Source organism: Delphinus delphis, chromosome 1, assembly GCF_949987515.2.
Source record: "Delphinus delphis chromosome 1, mDelDel1.2, whole genome shotgun sequence".
NCBI lineage: Eukaryota > Metazoa > Chordata > Mammalia > Artiodactyla > Delphinidae > Delphinus > Delphinus delphis.
Window position 1 is genome coordinate 127,448,887 of NC_082683.1, and position 17,565 is coordinate 127,466,451.

Sequence of the window (17,565 nt, forward strand, 5' to 3'; positions counted from 1 at the left end):
CTTGGCGCCGCCCCGCTCCGCTCCGGCTCACGTAAATAAAAGCGCGGCGCCTGCGACGAAGCCGCCGGCGTGAGGCGAGCGCGTTGCAGCCAGTGACGTGCCAGGACGAAAATCACTGACCAATGAGCTGCTGAGATGGTGTGGCCAGCCAACCAATCGCGAAGCCTCGCACCCGGATATAATTGCCGGTTCTGAAACCGAGCTCAGAAAAACTGTGAGGGCCTCCCCACATGAGTCTGGGGCTTTGAGATGGAATAGGGGGTGAGCGTTTATTAGGTTCAGTGCCTTACGTGTCCGGTGGGCGTGTAAGGATCGTCTCTTTGGGTTTTGAGTGAGGGACAAGTCAATGTGGCTGGTTGTCCGTGGAAAGAATACCCGCTGCGGTGTTCCAGAACCAGCGCGTGGGGAAACCCCTCGGATGGTACCGCACAGGGAGTAGGAGAGTCTTGAAGACGCAGCTCGAGCAGTGGGAATATGAATCTCTTACCTAAAAGCCCTAAGGAGTTTGGCTCCATTGACTATTGGGAGAAGTTCTTCCAGCAGCGGGGAAAGAAAGCTTTCGAGTGGTATGGAACCTACCTGGAACTGTGCGGGTTGCTGCACAAATATATCAAGCCCAGGGAAAAGGTAAGCGCGGCCTGGCAGCCCTGTGTGTGCCCTGGAAAGTAGGAACTGATAACAGAAATCCTGCACTTGGTAGACGGTGACAGGCGTGGGGGGCCCTAAACAGGCCCATATTTTCAGGATTCCATGCAACATTCTAGCTAAAAGGTAATTACAAAATATCCTTTTAAAGGTTTTCAGATAACAGAGCTTCCACCCCCAGATCACTTCTTGAATTAGTAACCTCACTGGAAGAATGAGTGAGGTTATTAAGAATAACCTCACTTCTTTAGTAGTGCAACCTAGACATCTCCTCCTAGTGAGGAAAGTGTGCTTTTCTGTCACTGTGCATCCTCGTGGAGCTGGCAGCACCCGTGGCTTTACTGATAAATGAATCTGTTATCAAATAGTTGTTGTGGGCCCACTGACTTTCAGGCACTGTGTTCAGCCCTTAAGCCACACGAGCATCAACATATAAATCCTGGGCAAGTTCCAGAAGTGAAAAGTGCCAAGTACAGTAATAGGAGGTTTGATAGAGGTGGAAGTAGGGAAGGAAGAAGGGTAGAAAACGAAGATTTGAGGAGGAAGCTTTAAGAGTCAAACCTTATGCCCTGTGTGTGTGTGTGTGTGTGTGTGTGTGTGTGTTTGCTCAGTCATTGAGTTCTCATAATAAACCTTGAGGTGAGTGGTAATACACGAATTCTACAGATGAGGAAACTGAGGCTCTGAGAGCCAGTTTCTTGCCCAAGATCATACATGTAGTAAGTGGTCGGGTGGGGATTTAAACTTAGATCCACCTAGCTCCAAAGCTTATGCACTTGTCATTGTACGATGCTTTTCCAGAGATGGTGATATCAGGGCAGAATTTTGAAGGATCAATGGGAGATTCCTCCACAGAGAGGGAGGCAGCAACCTGTGTTTTAAGTTTGGCTTCAGAAAATAGCAGAATATCGTGAGTTGGAGCCAAAGGCATGAGTGGAATAGGATTATGCCAGACCTAGGTTTTCAACAGTAAAACAAATAGGAGATTTCAGTTATAACTACTGTATTTGGATTCTGTGACTTCCTATCAATTCTTAAATAATAAATTCTTGATTAAGAGAAAAGAACAACCATGATTAGTTTGTTCCTGCAGTTGATTAATAAACGCTTGATTCAGAGAAAAGAACAACCCCGGTTAGTTTGTTTCTGCATAACTTGCATTGTTATAGTGGAATGTGGTTTGTTACTAGTGAGTTCTTCTAATCAGTGGTGTTTCAAGATGGAGCCTAGAATCCACTTTGTAATGGTGCTCTCTCATGGCATAGCATCTTCGCCCTCTGAAAACATACAGCAGCCAGGGTGAGACTTGATTCCTTGAAGTGTCTGAAGCTCATTCCTTTGCCTTGATCACCTCCATCTTGTTTTCTTTCCCCCCGCTAGGTGCTGGTGATTGGGTGTGGAAACTCAGAGCTAAGCGAGCAGCTGTATGACGTGGGCTATCAGGATATAGTGAACATTGACATCAGTGAGGTCGTCATCAAGCAAATGAAGGAACGCAATGCCAGCCGACGGCCGCAGATGAGCTTCTTGAAGATGGACATGACAGAGATGGAGTTTCCTGATGCCTCATTCCAGGTGGTGTTGGACAAGGGCACCCTGGACGCAGTCCTGACAGATGAGGAGGAGAAGACCCTGCAGCAGGTGGACAGGATGCTGGCTGAGGTTGGCCGTGTCCTGCAGGTGGGCGGTCGCTACCTCTGCATCTCCCTGGCTCAGGCTCACGTCCTGAAGAAAGCAGTGGGTCACTTCTCTCGGGAGGGGTGGATGGTGAGGGTGCACCAGGTGGCCAACAGCCAAGACCAGCTGTTGGAAGCAGAGCCTTGGTTCTCCTTGCCTGTCTTTGCCTTCATCATGACCAAGTTCAGGCCGGTCCCTGGCTCTGCCCTTCAGATCTTTGAGCTGTGTGCTCAGGAGCAGGGCAAGCCTGTGCGGCTGGAGAGTGCCGAGCGGCTGGCTGAGGCGGTGCGGGAGCGGCAGCAGTATGCCTGGCTGTGCAGCCAGCTGTACCGCAAGGCCGGGCTGGGGAGTGTGTCTCTGGACTTGTGCAGTGGGGACACGGGGGAGCCACGCTACACCCTCCACGTGGTGGACAGCCCCACTGTGAAACCATCGCGGGACAGTCATTTTGCCATTTTCATCAGTGAGTTGGGATTGCTCCCTCTCTTCCCTGGAGGGGGCTGGCTTGCAGGGGCTGGGGCTGGGGCTTTGGCGGATGGGTATGCCTTGGCTGGTTTTATCTTGCAGGGGGCGGTGCTTGAAGAGGTTAGACTGGCCAAGGCATGAGGAAGGGGGAGCTGCCTGCTTGGATTTGAGGTTTATTTCTTCTCATCTTCCATTGCAAAGGCTTGAAGTAATATAGATACATTTAGGCAGGTCACGCATTTGTAGAGATGTTATTTAGTCACTTTGTAACAAGGAGTAGTGGAAGCAACCGGGAGTCCCAGCCTTGTAGCCTGTAAGCTGTGTGACCTGGGGAAGTTTCTGTGCGTCTCTGCTGAATTCAGAGGCAGTACAGAGTAGTAGCTAAAAAAGTGAGCTCTGGAACCAGACTATTTTGTTTCCAGTCCTGGCTCAGTCGCTTCCTGGTGGCATTGGACAAGTTAGTGTTCTTTCTGTGCCTCTGTTTCTTCATCTAGAAAGTGAGATCTTAACTGTGTAATTGTGAGAAGTGTAAAAGCACTTTGAATGGTGCCTGGCACATGATAAGTTTTACAGATGTTAGTGTTATTATTGAAAGGGGTAAATGATACCAGATTCACCTTAGTAATGATCAAAAGAGGTAGTATGAGGAAATGCTTTCAAAAGTAGAATATTCTAGACAAACGTGAGGTGGTGATACATCATGCTGGTAATTTGTTCCCTGACATCAAATCCATTTTTCCAAGTATTGCCTTATCCTAACTGTGCACCTGTTAGAACTAATAGCACAGAGGATACGAGCATGGAGTCTGGGGCTGGACTGCCTGGGGTTGAGCCTTAGCTTCGCCAGTTACGAGCTCTGTGAACTTGGGCAAATAATGTAACTTCTGTGTCTTAATTTCCTCATTTATAAAATGGGAATAATAATAATACTCCCTGCATCTTGGGCTGTTGTGAGGATTTGATTAGTTTCTGTTTGTGAACTGCTTGTAATAATGCCTGGCATTAAGAAGTGTTAGCATTATTGCTATTTTTCTTGCACTAGGTACTTGCCTCCCTCCCCTTACATACACGCTCACACTTTTCCACGCTGGGTCCTGCCATGGGTCTGATGGCAGCTTTGCTGTGGACATTGTTGACTGGGGATTGATAGCCCCTCAGTAGGTCACAGTTGGAAGGGTTGCTGGGCTTGGGTAGGGGCTGGCTCTTTCCCACGTAGGGCATATTGGTTGTGGGCTTGAACTTTTCCCAGGACTCCCTGTCAACAAATGCCTCTTTCCAGTCCCCCAGGGTCGGGAGACCGAGTGGCTCTTTGGCATGGAGGAGGGCCGGAAGCAGCTGGCAGCCAGTGCGGGCTTCAGGAGGCTGATCACAGTGGCCCTTCACCGAGGTCAGCAGTACGAAGGCATGGACAGCATCCAGGCCGAGCTGTCAGCCAGAGTCATGGAGCTGGCCCCGGCCGGGATGCCCGCCCAGCAGCAGGTAACAAAGCTTTGGTAGCAGTTTTCAGGGTCTCTGGAGAAGTCATATTAGTAGCCAGGAAGGCAGAGGGTATCTTAGCAGAAGCTAGGACTAGGGTCTGTGACCCTAGTCTGTTCCTGGAGGGCATGTCAGCAGCTGAGAGCTAAGTGAGCAGAAGTTATGTCCCAGGCAGTGAGTGGAAGGTGAGCGGTTGCCCTTATTGAGAACCCCAGTAGCATCTGTGCCTGTGGGGCCACTCGGATGGCATGAAGGAAGTGCTCTCCACCCTGCAGGCTCCAGCTCTGCACACTGCAGCTTACTCAGGCTGTATTTCTCCTAACTCACTTTGTGCAGGATTTCCTTGGCCATTTTGCTTCTTAGAACCATCATTATGTGAGGTAGAATGGGAAAGGGCCAAAACAGCTCAGCTTAATTTTCAGGATATTAACATTGCTGGTCTGATGTTCCACTGGGAAGGAAACTGAAGATCTTTGCCAAAATGGTGATATGGTATTATCAGTTGACACCATCTGTCTTGTACTATCCTGCTCATGAGACAGGGTAATTGATAGGTGACTTTATTGCAGGGGCTTTATAGAAAGGAGTTTATCCTTCTTGATTGGGAAAGACAGGGTACCTGGAAGCTTGATGCTGTAGTAACAGAACTGAAAAGAAGAACCAAGGCTCCTGGGTTCCCAGCCTGTGGTTCTGCCCACTAGGCTGGCTTGTGCTTACAGATGAATATGTATTTGATGCTTTCTGGAAGACTTTGGGGTTGGTGTCCCATCAGAGAGACCCAGATCCTGTGGGGAGGCTCGTTTGTGACTTTCTCTCAACAGTGCCTACATCTCCGCAAAGTCAGGAGTCCCTCATGATTATTAAATACTCTTGTAACTCTTTAAAAATAAATAAATGTGAAGGTTGGGAAGGGAGTGGAAAAGTTTAGGGGAAAATGTATTTTTTCCTCCTAATTTTTTCTTCTGTTTAGAAGAATGCAGAAAAAAGTTGAGAATAACTGGGGGAAGGGAGACACTTCGCCAAATTTGGAGTGGTTACTTTCCCCATGGATTTTGATATCTTTATCCCTATTCAGATTCCTTCTCTCATGATTCTAGTCCCTTCATGAGGCTTCCTTCTAGCTTTCATTGTCTTGGACTGTTGAAAGTCCTTTTAAGGATTACTGTTGACAAACTCATATTTTTCTTGTGGAGAACCAACTGCATTTCACGAATGGTTTGGGGAATCTTTAGTTGTTCAGTTGGTTTTCAAAAAGGTCAGTTAAACCTTTTGAGATCTAGTCAAACGCCCCAGAAGAATACTTTAACGAAATGGCAAATCTTCGGAGTTGTTGCTGCTCAGAACCTTGGTGCGGGGATTCTTCACATACACACAAAGGGAAGGGATTATAATTTCTCGTATTTCTCAGTTGAGCTGGTGTTTTCACCACATCTCTGCTCTTCCTTCAGGTACCCTTCCTGTCTGTTGGCGGGGACATCGGGGTCCGGACCGTTCAGCACCAAGACTGCAGCCCTTTGAGTGGTGACTACGTCATCGAGGATGTGCAGGGGGATGACAAGCGCTACTTTCGGCGGCTGATCTTCCTCAGCAACAGGAACGTGGTGCAGTCAGAAGCCAGGCTGCTGAAGGATGTGTCTCACAGAGGTGAGGTGTCGTGGGCACAGTGGTGGGGCCCACGTGGATGTGGTATGGACAATTTGGGGTGGTCAGAAAGACCTGGGAGCTTGGCGGAGCTGTAGGACAGACCCGGATACCTGTGACCAGAGGCACACGGCTCTGTGGGTGGTCCTCTTATCATCTGGGCTCTTAGGGTGTGAGTGGCGATGAACAGAAGGGAGGTCGATGTTCTGTTCTTGAGCAAAGCCTGACTCTGCAGTGATAAGGAGCCGGGGTGGTGGTTTACCAGACAAATGTGATAATCACTTTAACGCCTGCAGTTCAAAGACCACGTGTTTTACAAGTTGCTCCATATACGTCTGTATGTTAATTCAGTAGGCCTGCCCTCCTCCATGGGGCCACCTCCTAGCACCTGTTTTAGAGGGTTGTACAGTTGGTGGGTGCCCTAGAGGTCACCTAGTCTGGCAGAACTTTCTGCAGCGAAGGAAATGTTTAATACCCAGTTAGCTGCCCAGGGTGGCAGCCATGAACCATATGTGGCTACCGAGCACTAGGAACATGGCCGGTGTGACTAAGGAACTGAATCTTTAATCTTTTTTAATTCTGATGAACTTACATTTAAATTTAAATGGCCACAAGTGGCACATGGCTACAGGCGTCAACTGGGTAGATCTCTACCATGTTCTCTCTTTTTTTAAAATTAATTAATTAATTTATTATTTTTGGCTGTGTTGGGCCTTCGTTGCTGTGCATGGGCTTTCTCTAGCTGTGGTGAGCGGGGGCTACTCTTCGTTGTGGTGCCTGGGCTTCTCATTGCGGTGGCCTCTCTTGATGCAGAGCACGGGCTTTAGGCGCGTGGGCTCTAGAGTGCAAGGCTCAGTAGTTGTGGCACACGGGCTTAGTTGCTCCGCGGCATGTGGGATCTTCCCGGACCAGGGCTCGAACCTGTGTCCCCTGCATTGGCAGGCGGATTCTTAACCACTGTGCCACCAGGGAAGCCCCCCACCATGTTCTCTTTTAAGTGGTCTCCCAGGTGCTGCTCAGAAACACCCACTAATGGGGAGAGCAATCGTTTGTTTATTTTCTTGGGGCATTATATGTTTGTATTATAAAAGTAATACTTACTCATTGTAATCAATCACAGATTACATGTATAGAGTAGAAAAATATTCCTCCCTACCGCTTCTCCAGTATAACTTCCCTTTAGAGGCACAGAGAGTCAGGCTTGGAATCTGAAATCGGCTCTCCTGATTGCCGGTCATTCCCTTTGCCTGATGATGCTGTCCTGTTGGCAAGGCCATCTGGAAGGAGGGTGAAAAGAGAGAATTCACAACCTCATGAGGTCATGGGTTTGCCCACAGCTCGGGATCAGGTTATTCTCAGCAGGATGGTCTCCTCTTGAGGGGTGTCCCCTGGTCATGTGCACCCATATTTGTTGGGTTCCTGTGCTGTCATTGGGTCACTTGGGCTGCAGGTTGGTTCAGTTTCATCTCACTGAGAGCTCAGTAAAAGTGCTTCAGAGAACATTTTGCCCTCCAGTTTGGGTTTTGGGTTTTTTCCCCACTGTTATCAAGCCTTCTTAGTATCACTTAATTCTTAGGGGAATGATTTCCCTCATGGAAGTATTGGTGAGCAAGGAGAAGAATGTGTTAAAAAGCAATTTAACATCTCTGAAAAGCATGCTGCCACTTACATTACAGTGCCCAATGGTGCAACTGGTCCCTAGGGAAACCCCAGAGCCATCTGTTCACTCTCTCCTGGAGCAGTTGAGGGAGTAGTTAGAGGGAGAGTAGAGGGGCCTTTTGTACGATTTCCCCCCTTTGAACATTTGTGATGTCCTTGTCCAATGGAGTGGTATGAATTACTGTCTGTGTGATGTAGTGGAAAGGTGATAGCTGCTGCAGACAGGTAGTCCCAGGTTCAAATCCTGGCTGCACTGCCTACTGATTTGGGCCTAATTAATAACTCTTCAGATCTTCAGTTTTTCCATCTGCCAAGAATTAGAATAAGAGCATTGATATAGGGTTGTTTCAAAGCTACAAGAGTAAAAGTCCTAGTATAGTAATTGGCATAGAGGAGGTAGTTGGAAACTAAGTCCTTTTTCCCCTAAAAGAACTGATGAATAAACTTCTCACCTGTTAGTGGCTTTATATTTCCCAGAGAAGAGGTACTAGTACTCCTCACTTGAGTTTTCCCAATGTTCTGAGTTTTGGGGTATTTCTTTGCCACTTCGCTTTTCTGACTCTCTGGTGTATGTTAAATATTAAACAACCGTCTCTTTGGGGGAAAAAGCCATGATATGCACTGTTTAACAATTTCTGTGGCATAAAAATGGCCACCATGGCCAGATTTCAAGCCACCAACATGTCAACCAGTTCACAAAATTCCTGCATATTTCACAATTGGGTTCTCGAGTCTCATCAAACCAGTTGCAGCATACTGCTGCTGGTCTGCCTTACTTTCCAAGGAGTAGTGTACCACGCATATGACTTCATTCATCTCTGTCTGTGATCTAGCCCAGAAGAAACGGAAAAAGGACAGGAAGAAGCAGCGGCCTGCTGATACTCCAGAAGACCTCCCTGCAGCTCCGGGGCAGTCCATTGATAAGAGTTACCTGTGCTGTGAACACCATAAAGCCATGATTGCCGGCCTTGCCCTGCTGAGAAACCCGGAGCTGCTCCTAGGTGAGGGGGTCGCCACTGCCTTCCACAGGAGGGAACATGTAAGATTACAGAGGTAATCAGTGTCAGCTGCCTTGCAGTTTAAGAACCATGATTATAGACCAACAGATGCACATATAGTCATGTCTTTCTTATTCCCAACCATCTTCTACATTCATGAACATCCAAATAACTTTTCCTTCAAACTCAAATTATTTGAAACACCTACATGTGCTGATACCTAAATTTTTTTCCTCTATTCATTTATTTAAAAAATCAGTGTAAATAAACTATACTCAGTTTAAAAAGTTAATGTATAAGATACATTCAATGAGATCTGTAAAGTATACAGATCTTAAGTTGTTCAGCTTGATGAATTTTTGCACATGCATTTACCCATGTAACCAGATGGAATATTTAAAAATCACATCTCCGGAGAAATATACCTGTGCACTTTAGGAGAATTTCTGGCTTTTCAGTGATGCATTATTTGAGTACTAGATGTAATTCTATCTTGAATTTCTACTTTAAAAAAAAAAACCATAGTATAGATAGTACAGTCATAGCCTTACCACAGTAGCAAAAATGTTCATGATTCTGTCTACTCTTGTAACTGTCTTCACCCAAAGTCCCTAAGTATGTCTTACTGGAACACGCTGTACATTTGATCTATCTTGGTGTTGATGTATGTCCCTAGAGTCTCAGGTCTTCCATTTAATCCTCAGGGTCTGTCTCCTTTTGGTGATTCTTTCTTTTTTCTTACCTTCCTTTCATCCCCTGTGGTTGCTGTGGTTTTTCTGTGCTTGTGTGTAGGATTTGGGCCTTTGTTTTCCTGTGGTTTCTGGAACTTGGGTGGATTGCCCTCACTTGGTGGCTGTGTCTGAGAAGGCAGTGTGTCCTTTGAGTTGAAAGCTGAGCAGAGGGCATCACATCTACATTCCCTGTGATCATAAACAAGATGTTGGCCATTGTCCCTCCCGTTTCCTAGGGGGGTTTAATAATGCTTATGGTGGGGGTTATTGCTATAATGTCAGCTGAGTGCTTTGGGATCTTTAAGGGGCCATAATAATAATACACTGGTTCATCTTCTGGATCTAGTAAAGGAAGGATTGTGAGGCCAGGGTTGAGTTTTCAGATGTTAAATTGACTCCCGAGTTTCTAGAAAGAGACAAGGGAGGCCAGGTCTCTAAATCTTGTTTCCCCTGGGCAGCACCAACAACCTGACTCCCTCTTTCGCCCTCCCCAAGTGTGGTACAAAACTTCACAGTGAGCAGGTAGTAAAACGATGCTTTTATTCTTTATTACAGAAACCCCACTGGGATTGTTGGTGGTAGGCCTGGGTGGGGGCAGCCTCCCCCTTTTTGTCCACGATCATTTCCCAAAGTCCTGCATCGATGCTGTGGAGATCGACCCCTCCATGTTGCAAGTGGCCACTCAGTGGTTTGGCTTCTCCCAGAGCGACCGTATGAAGGTCCACATCGCAGATGGCCTGGACTATATTACCAGCCTGGCAGAAGAAGAAGGTACTGCTATTGGAGAATTTGGAGGGGTGTTGAGGGAGGATTGATCCAAGGTTGTCAGGCCTGCAAGGGCCTCTAGAACTCATCTCTGAGAGGGCAGCATCCACATCATCCCAGTTCGTTTGTTCATTCATTTGTTGATAGTTATTCAGTAAATATAGAGTGTCAACCACATGCTCAGTACTCTTAGGGGTTGGGCTATGGCAACAAGCAAAACAGACCGTTTCCTGCCCTAATGACGCTAACAAACGAGTGGGCTTCCCTTCTGAATCTCTTCTGACCCTGTAACCTTGCCACTTTCTCATCATCCCAAGAAACCCAGAATCTGTATCTGAGTGAGGAAAAGGGGAAGACACGTTGCGGGTATGTGTTGGGAAGTTGTTTTGTAAATCTTTCAGCTAGAGGTGAAGCCAGAAACAGAGCAAAACAGCATTCATGTAGATGAGTGGTTCTAAACCTCAGGGACAATGTCCACAGGCACTTTTTTGTTGTAACCATTAGGTACGGGTGTTTCTGGCATCTAGTGTGTAGAGACCAAGGGTGCTGCTCAACATCCTACAATGCATAGGACAGCCACTGATGATAAAGAATTATCTAGCCCAAATGTCAATAGTGCTGAGGTTAAACCATGATGCAGGTGTTAGTGGGAATTCCAGTAGCCTTGCTGCTACTGGAATTAAGGCTCCATTTTGCTATAATAATTTGTATCCCAGACTTGGACAAAAGGCATATTAATGTTTTACAGTAGCTCCCCTGATCCTTCTGCAGCTAAATATGTAGGCTTCTGATGACTGATGCTTTGAAGAACATGAGCCCCTCAGGGAGAATTCAGTTAGGTTGGTTCAGTCCTACGTGAACCTGGGGAGCCCAGGCCACACACCCTTCCAGGTCTGCTCATTCTATAATTGATGCTCTGGTTCTCGCTGGGTTAGAGTATCTTCCAGGAAGGGTGTGGCAAAACGGGTTGCCTGGGGTAAGTGTTTTGGTGCTGGGATGGACAGATGCTGTCTTATGTAATAGCAAACTGAACTTAACTCTATCAGAGTTTCACAGGTTCACTCTCTGAGGCTGGGACCAGTCTGGGGGCCCAGGGCTGATACATGTGAAGCACATAAAACAGTGCCAGGCACATGGTAGGTACTCAATCCATGATGTGCTGCTGTTGTTATTACCTCTAAGTCAGTTTTGAACAGCCCTGGCCTTCGTCTTAACAACAACCTTTCGGATTGTTGGAGGGCTCAGTGCCACAAATGTGGGCCTTGGTTGTCCTTGGACTTTGATGAGCCAACATGTTCCGCTCTTGAAGAAACCAAAATCAGATCTGTGCTGTGAACAATGATGGACATGCTGTAGTCCTAAGTAAATACGTATTGAATAATCATTAGCACTGTCTCGAAGTTTGTCCAAAACACATCATTAGTATCGCAGGCCTACCCCTTGTAAAAACTAACATTATAGTAAGGAGTGGATCAGATTCATGGTCAGTTCTTTCTCACTCATTGTGCAAAATCAGTTCTTTCTTGAGCCAGTAATTGTTCAAGCAGCTAGAAAAGATATGCTAACTTTAATTGAGAACACTTTCTCCTAGGAGGCAACATATGCTGTTTCCGGAGTTAAGTTAAAGTTACCATTTGCAGGGTCAGCCCTTAAAGGCAGAGGCAGCTGCTTTGTCTAGATCAATGGTTCTCAACTCTGACTATATTTCGAATCACCTGGGGAGCTTAAGAAAAGTACACCGGAGGCTTCCCATCTCCCCTCCCATCTGTTCCTTACCACCCCAGGGTTTTAACTCTGTTGATTAGGAGTGGAGCCCAGGTTCTCTGAATCTTTAGAATTTTCCCATTTGACTCTAATGGTCTGTCAGGATTGAAAATCATTGGTATAGATGGACTCTTAACCAAGCAGTACTCCTGCTGGAGTGGACCCCAGTAATGTGTGTCTGTGGAAAGGGCTTTAAAATGTGGAGGAAGAAGGTGAGATGAAGGCTCCATCTTAGACGTGGAGTACTCACGGCAGAACGCTGATGACGTGTCTCCTCTGGACTGTGACATTAGTGCCCTTATAAGCAAACCACATCCTCCATGCCATCCTTCTGACTTAGCCACCTGTGTCCACCACGGAGGAGATGTGGTAGAGGAATGTAAATGGTGTTATTTTATCCAGCAGAGACAAAGACTCGTTTGCTTCTCTTTCCCAGCACGACGTCACTACGATGTCATAATGTTTGATGTGGACAGTAAGGACCCAACTCTGGGAATGAGTTGTCCACCCCCAGCGTTTGTGGCCCAGCCTTTCCTGCAGAAGGTCAAAAGCATCTTGACTCCTGAAGGTATGAAGAACAGAAGGTTGGGGAGGGAGAAGGGATGGGCCCTTTAAGGAAATTTTTCTTTTTAATGAAAAATGCATGTATCATAAGTATGTACCTTGATCGGTTTCCCCAAATTGAACATATTCATTTACCAGCACCAAACACCAAACATTTCCAGTGCCCCAGAAGTCCACCTCTTACCTCCTTTCAGTAACTTGTCCTCTCAAGGATAACCACTGTCTTCACTTCTATCAGCACAGCTTAGTTTTGCCCATACGGAATGTTCTCTGTTTCTTTCACTCAGCATGATGTTTGTGAGATTCACCCATAATGTTGTGTTGACACTGGGTGATACACAATTTATTTCTCCATTCTGCTTTTGGCATTTGGGTTGTTTCCTATTTGGGGCTTTTATAAGAAGTGTTGCCATTAACGTTCTAGTAGATGCTTTTTGGTGAAATGTGTGTGCAGGTCTGTTGGACATAGATGTAGGGCTATAATTGCTGGATCACAGATTATGCATATGTTCAGTTTTTGTAGATGCTGCCACACAGTTACAAAGTAGTCGTAGCAATTCACATCCCCACCAGCATGGGGCGCTAGTGACCATTTGAATTCTTCCCACGTGCCCTGGACTGGGCAGTATGTGATTTCATCTTCATAGCAGCCTGTTTTCAGATGAGGAAACTGAAGTAGAGACTTGCCAAGGTGACACAAGATAAGAGCTAGGGCTCCAACCCTGATCCTTGTGATTTGAAGGCTGGAGCTCTTAATCCTTATGTTCACTGCCTCCCAGGTATTTTGATTTGGCTAAGGTACTGTGGTGAACAGAGTTGATTTAGAACCCTTAATTGTCACCAGTGAAGGCATGTGATATATATGTCAAGTACATAATCTCTCTGTGGAATTGCTACATTCTTACTTGGGGGTATTAATTACTTCTTTCTCAAAGTAATCCTTTGTGAAACTGAAGCATGGAGAATGGTAACATTTGTTAGCAGCACAAAAGAGCAAGAAATTAGTTTGAAGTTTTCTCATGGTTCACACATCCCCCATGCTTTTCTCTTCCTGCCTTTGTATGCTGTGTGTTCTCTGCAAAGTCACTGCTGCTGTAGGTGTGTTCTTTGGTCCACCAGCCTCCCTGGGGCAGGAATGGCTATATTCCTCAGAGCTGAACCCTGTCTCCACCGTGTCCCCTGAACCAGTCATTCTGACCCTTTCCTCCCCACCCTACAGGTGTCTTTATCCTCAACCTCGTGTGTCGAGACCTAGGGCTAAAGGACTCAGTGCTGGCTGGGCTCAAGGCAGTGTTCCCCCTCCTGTATGTCCGGCGAATTGAGGGTGAAGTAAACGAGATCCTGTTCTGTCAGCCGCACCCTGAGCGGAAACTTGCCACGCCAGAGCTGCTGGAAATGGCCCAGGCCTTGGAGCAAACCCTGAGGAAGCCTGGAAAGGGCTGGGATGACACGTACGTCCTGTCAGACATGCTCAAAACTGTGAAGATTGTGTGATTGTCAGGACCAGGCAGTCCTCTCAGCTTCCTGCCAGACTGACCTTGGGCTCCTGGCCTACCAGAGATTGAAGAAATATAATGCACAACACTTTTTAAGCCTTGTATTTTTCTTAGTTTCATACTCACCTGCATGCGACCTCCTGCTTGGTGAGGTTGCCTGAAGATCTGGGAAAATAAAAAAGTCCTTTCCATCCTGTCTTCTTCAGTACTGCTTGGGTTGATTGCCTTCACTTCCTTTACTGTGTCCTTGAGTAGGAGTCCCTGCTGGAGCCCCCATCAGGTGTTATGCCTTAACGAGCATGCCCCAAGCTCCTTAGGACCGGAGACAATCAAATGCGATTGCTGGTTTGCTTTGCTTTCTCCTTCTCTTGGTCCTAAAGGAACACTCTCAAGTGAGGTAGCAGAACATTCTGTGCCAAAAGACTATAAATAGAGTAGAATCATTTAAGAGAACATCTACGCTGTCTCCTTACAGATGGAACAGCTGCTGACACGGTCCCAAGTTTTTATTTATATAAATTTATTTATTTATTTAGTTTTGGCTGTGTTGGGTCTTCCATGCGGCCAGCGGAGGCTACTCTTCATTGCAGTGTGTGGGCTTCTCATTGCAGTGGCTTCTCCTGTTGCAGAGCATGGGCTCTAGGCGTGCGGGCTTCAGTAGTTGTGGCACGTGGGCTCAGTAGTTGTGGCTCACGGGCTCTGGAGCGTAGGCTCAGTAGCTGTGGCACGCAGGCTTAGTTGCTCCGTGGCATGTGGGATCTTCCTGGACCAGGGCTCGAACCCGTGTCCCCTGAATTGGCAGGCGGATTCTCAACCACTGCACCACCAGGGAAGCCCAGTGGTCCCAAGTTTTAAGAATCTGCTAACCCACTCCTCTGCTTAACAGCTTTCCTTGTAGCCTAAGCCATCTATTCTGCTCCAGTGGAGGGTGTGGATGTAACTGGCCCCATGACTGCATGTGTCAGAGACTTCGCAGGCTGAAGTCTCCAGTATTGGTTTACTCACATTTACTGAGTGGCAGCTACATGCCAGACCCACTGTAAAGAGCTGTAGTGGAAGTAAAGATGTTTAAGAATTGCCCAAAACCACAAATTAGTGATAAAAATTAACATGTTCCAGGAACTTTTCTAAGTAATTCAATACACTGTCTCATTTGATCTGAGGTAGAGGATAGTTAAACCCAAACTGCATCTAACCCCAAATCTCACTTGGCTAGAAGTATCAATCTTACCTATTGAAACTGTTATGCCAGCAGTTCAGAAATTGGCTGGAATTTCACCTCTCCTAATAGTAGTAAGCCAAGGCTGACTTAATGAGCAGCACCATGGAAAATCCACCACCCCAGCACCTCTCTCCACAGGCCCTTAAAATGAACTCTAACCTTGAGGTGAAGCATATTTCAAAACTAGGTAGTCATCCTTACAAAATTTCCAGCCCGTTGAGGAGAAGGCTGTGTAATGATTTTAGATGGTATCCATTAGAAATACTGGGTCTTCTTCAGCGGCAGTTGCGGGGGGGGCCTTCCCTGGAACTGTGTAAAGGGAAGCTAACATCAAGCTTAGCATGCCCTGCACCCCAAGGACCTCAGCTTGGGAATCCTCCATTGTTTTCTAATTTGTAAACTTATGCAGTGTTAGGATAGGTTATAGAGGCACAGGGTCTGAGTTGGAGGATCTAGTGCTGTGCAGACTTTGAAACAGCATACTTGGTGGTATAGCCAAGCTAGAGAATTACCAGAATGCTGACAAGGTCTCAACTGTGTCTCTTATGAGGAGTAGTTGAAGGAATTAGGTTCACTGCAGAGAAGCCTTTGGATGTAGGAAGAGGCACTCAGGGGTGATGATAATTGTCTTAAAATTTTTGAAAGACTGGGTATGTAAGAAGAGTGAGGTTGGTTACACGTGCCTCCAAAGGCTGAAGAAAGACCGATGGGCAGAAATTACAGTTGGGCAGCTTTCAGCTTAATTTCCTACAAAGAGGTTTATGCTGATAGAGACCATTGTGTTTACCAGGACACATGGCGATTCAGGCTTTTACTCAAACCCTAGTCTAGCTGCTCGGTGTGCTCACTTGTGAGGAAAGGGTTTTGTGTGTGTACAAGGCAATGCCATTGGCCTGTATACCATCTTTCCTACTGGAGAACTATTAACTTTTTCTTTTTTGGGGGGGTGGGGGATTTCATTTTATTTCATATTTTTAAAAACTGAGGTGTAATTGACACAACATTATATTAGTTTCAGGTGTACAACACAGTGATTCAATTGTATATATTGTGAAATGATCACAGTATGCTATTCACTTTTGCATTGATGACAGGCAAATGGCTCTTCATGAGAATTTTGCCTGACTTTAGGCATATGAACTCTGGAGGATAGGGAAGCTTGTAAAGTCATATTCCTTCTAGACCAGGCAAGTAACAAAAGTGTGACGTGAGCCAGGTGTGAAACAGAAAGGCTAGGATAAAGCCTGCCGTAAACCAGAGAATATATGCCCCGTAGAAAAGCAGCAGCTCTTCTTCCAGTGGAGAGTTGTTCTGCAGGAGTGCTAGATTTTTTTAAGAGAAGCCAGAAATCCCAAGTGGATGTGTGTGTGTGTGTGTGTGTGTGTGTGTGTGTGTGAATATTAAAGTGTTAGCCAATCAGAACACCTCTTCAAGCCATATTCAACCAGTTGGCCAGTCATCTTCCACTACAGGGGACAGCCTTCAGAACACTTGAGAATCTGGCATACACCCAGGCTCCAAATGAGCATAAAACAAGGAACAAGCTGATAGCTACCAATCTCAAAAGTCTGGAAAAGTTCCATCTTGTGTTATGACTTACATTTTCTGTAATGGCTATCCTTGAGTGGGGATTGGCCCACCACCTTTGGGATAGTGTACAATTTAACTTCCCAGGACTGTCAGAGAACTGAATGAAAATATATCACACGACCCACCCCCCCACCACCAAGACATGTTCTGCAACAATGTAGAACTGGTGAGACTGGTTATTGTTCCTCCCCCTCCACCCTCACACCAGTTTTTCACTGTGTGTCTCCAATCTGCCTTCATGGCTCAGCTCGCTAACTGGGCTGCTGCTTGAGTCCATCTTCTTACAGGTAGACCAGTAGTTCTCAGCTGCATGTTGGCGTCATCCGATATGATAGGCAAAATAATGGTCCCCAAAGATGTCCACATCCCAGTCCCAGCAACCTGTGAATATGTTACATTACATGGCAGAGGGGAATTAAGGTAGCAGAAGGAGTTGAGGTTGCTAACCAGCTGACTCTGATATGGAGATTATCCTAGAGTATCCAGGTGGGCCCAGCATAATCACGAGAGTCTTTAAATGTGGGAGAGAGGGGCAGAACAGCCAGCGTCAGAGTGATGTGATGTGAGAAAGTTTCGACTAGCTTTGAAGATGGAAGGAACTCAGGCAGCCTCTAAAAGCTGTAAAGGTAAGAAAACCGTTTCTCCAATAGAGCCTCCAGTGAGAAATGCAAGTCAGCCAATAACTTAATTTTAGCCCAGTGAAATTTCTGACTTCTGCACTATAGACATATATAATCAGTTTGTGTTTTTTGAGCCACTAAAATTGTGGTAAATTGTTACAGCAGCAATAGAAAACTAATATACAGGGGAAAGGTGTGTGATAAGAACGTTTAAAATCTCGTTTGGCAACCTTCAAATATGCAGTACAGTAT

At 46.3% G+C, this 17,565-nt stretch overlaps 1 protein-coding gene across 2 annotated transcripts; it reads left to right on the forward strand.

Moving 5' to 3' along the window:
• The first annotated feature begins 221 nt into the window (after positions 1-221).
• On the forward strand, positions 222-14,071 carry METTL13 (methyltransferase 13, eEF1A N-terminus and K55). 2 transcript variants are annotated; one of them, XR_009519012.1, is made up of 8 exons: positions 222-627; positions 2,026-2,785; positions 4,067-4,266; positions 5,712-5,907; positions 8,397-8,564; positions 9,848-10,063; positions 12,224-12,389; positions 13,605-13,740. XR_009519012.1 is itself a non-coding variant. In XM_060009492.1 (8 exons), exons 1-8 carry the CDS (start codon positions 475-477, stop codon positions 13,877-13,879), a joined length of 2,100 nt encoding a protein of 699 aa, XP_059865475.1. In that variant the 5' UTR covers positions 222-474; the 3' UTR covers positions 13,880-14,071. The 2 variants fall into 2 exon arrangements, 1 of the variants encoding a protein (XP_059865475.1); XM_060009492.1 differs by having other exon boundaries at positions 12,258-12,389; positions 13,605-14,071.
• Positions 14,072-17,565: the final 3,494 nt, after the last annotated feature.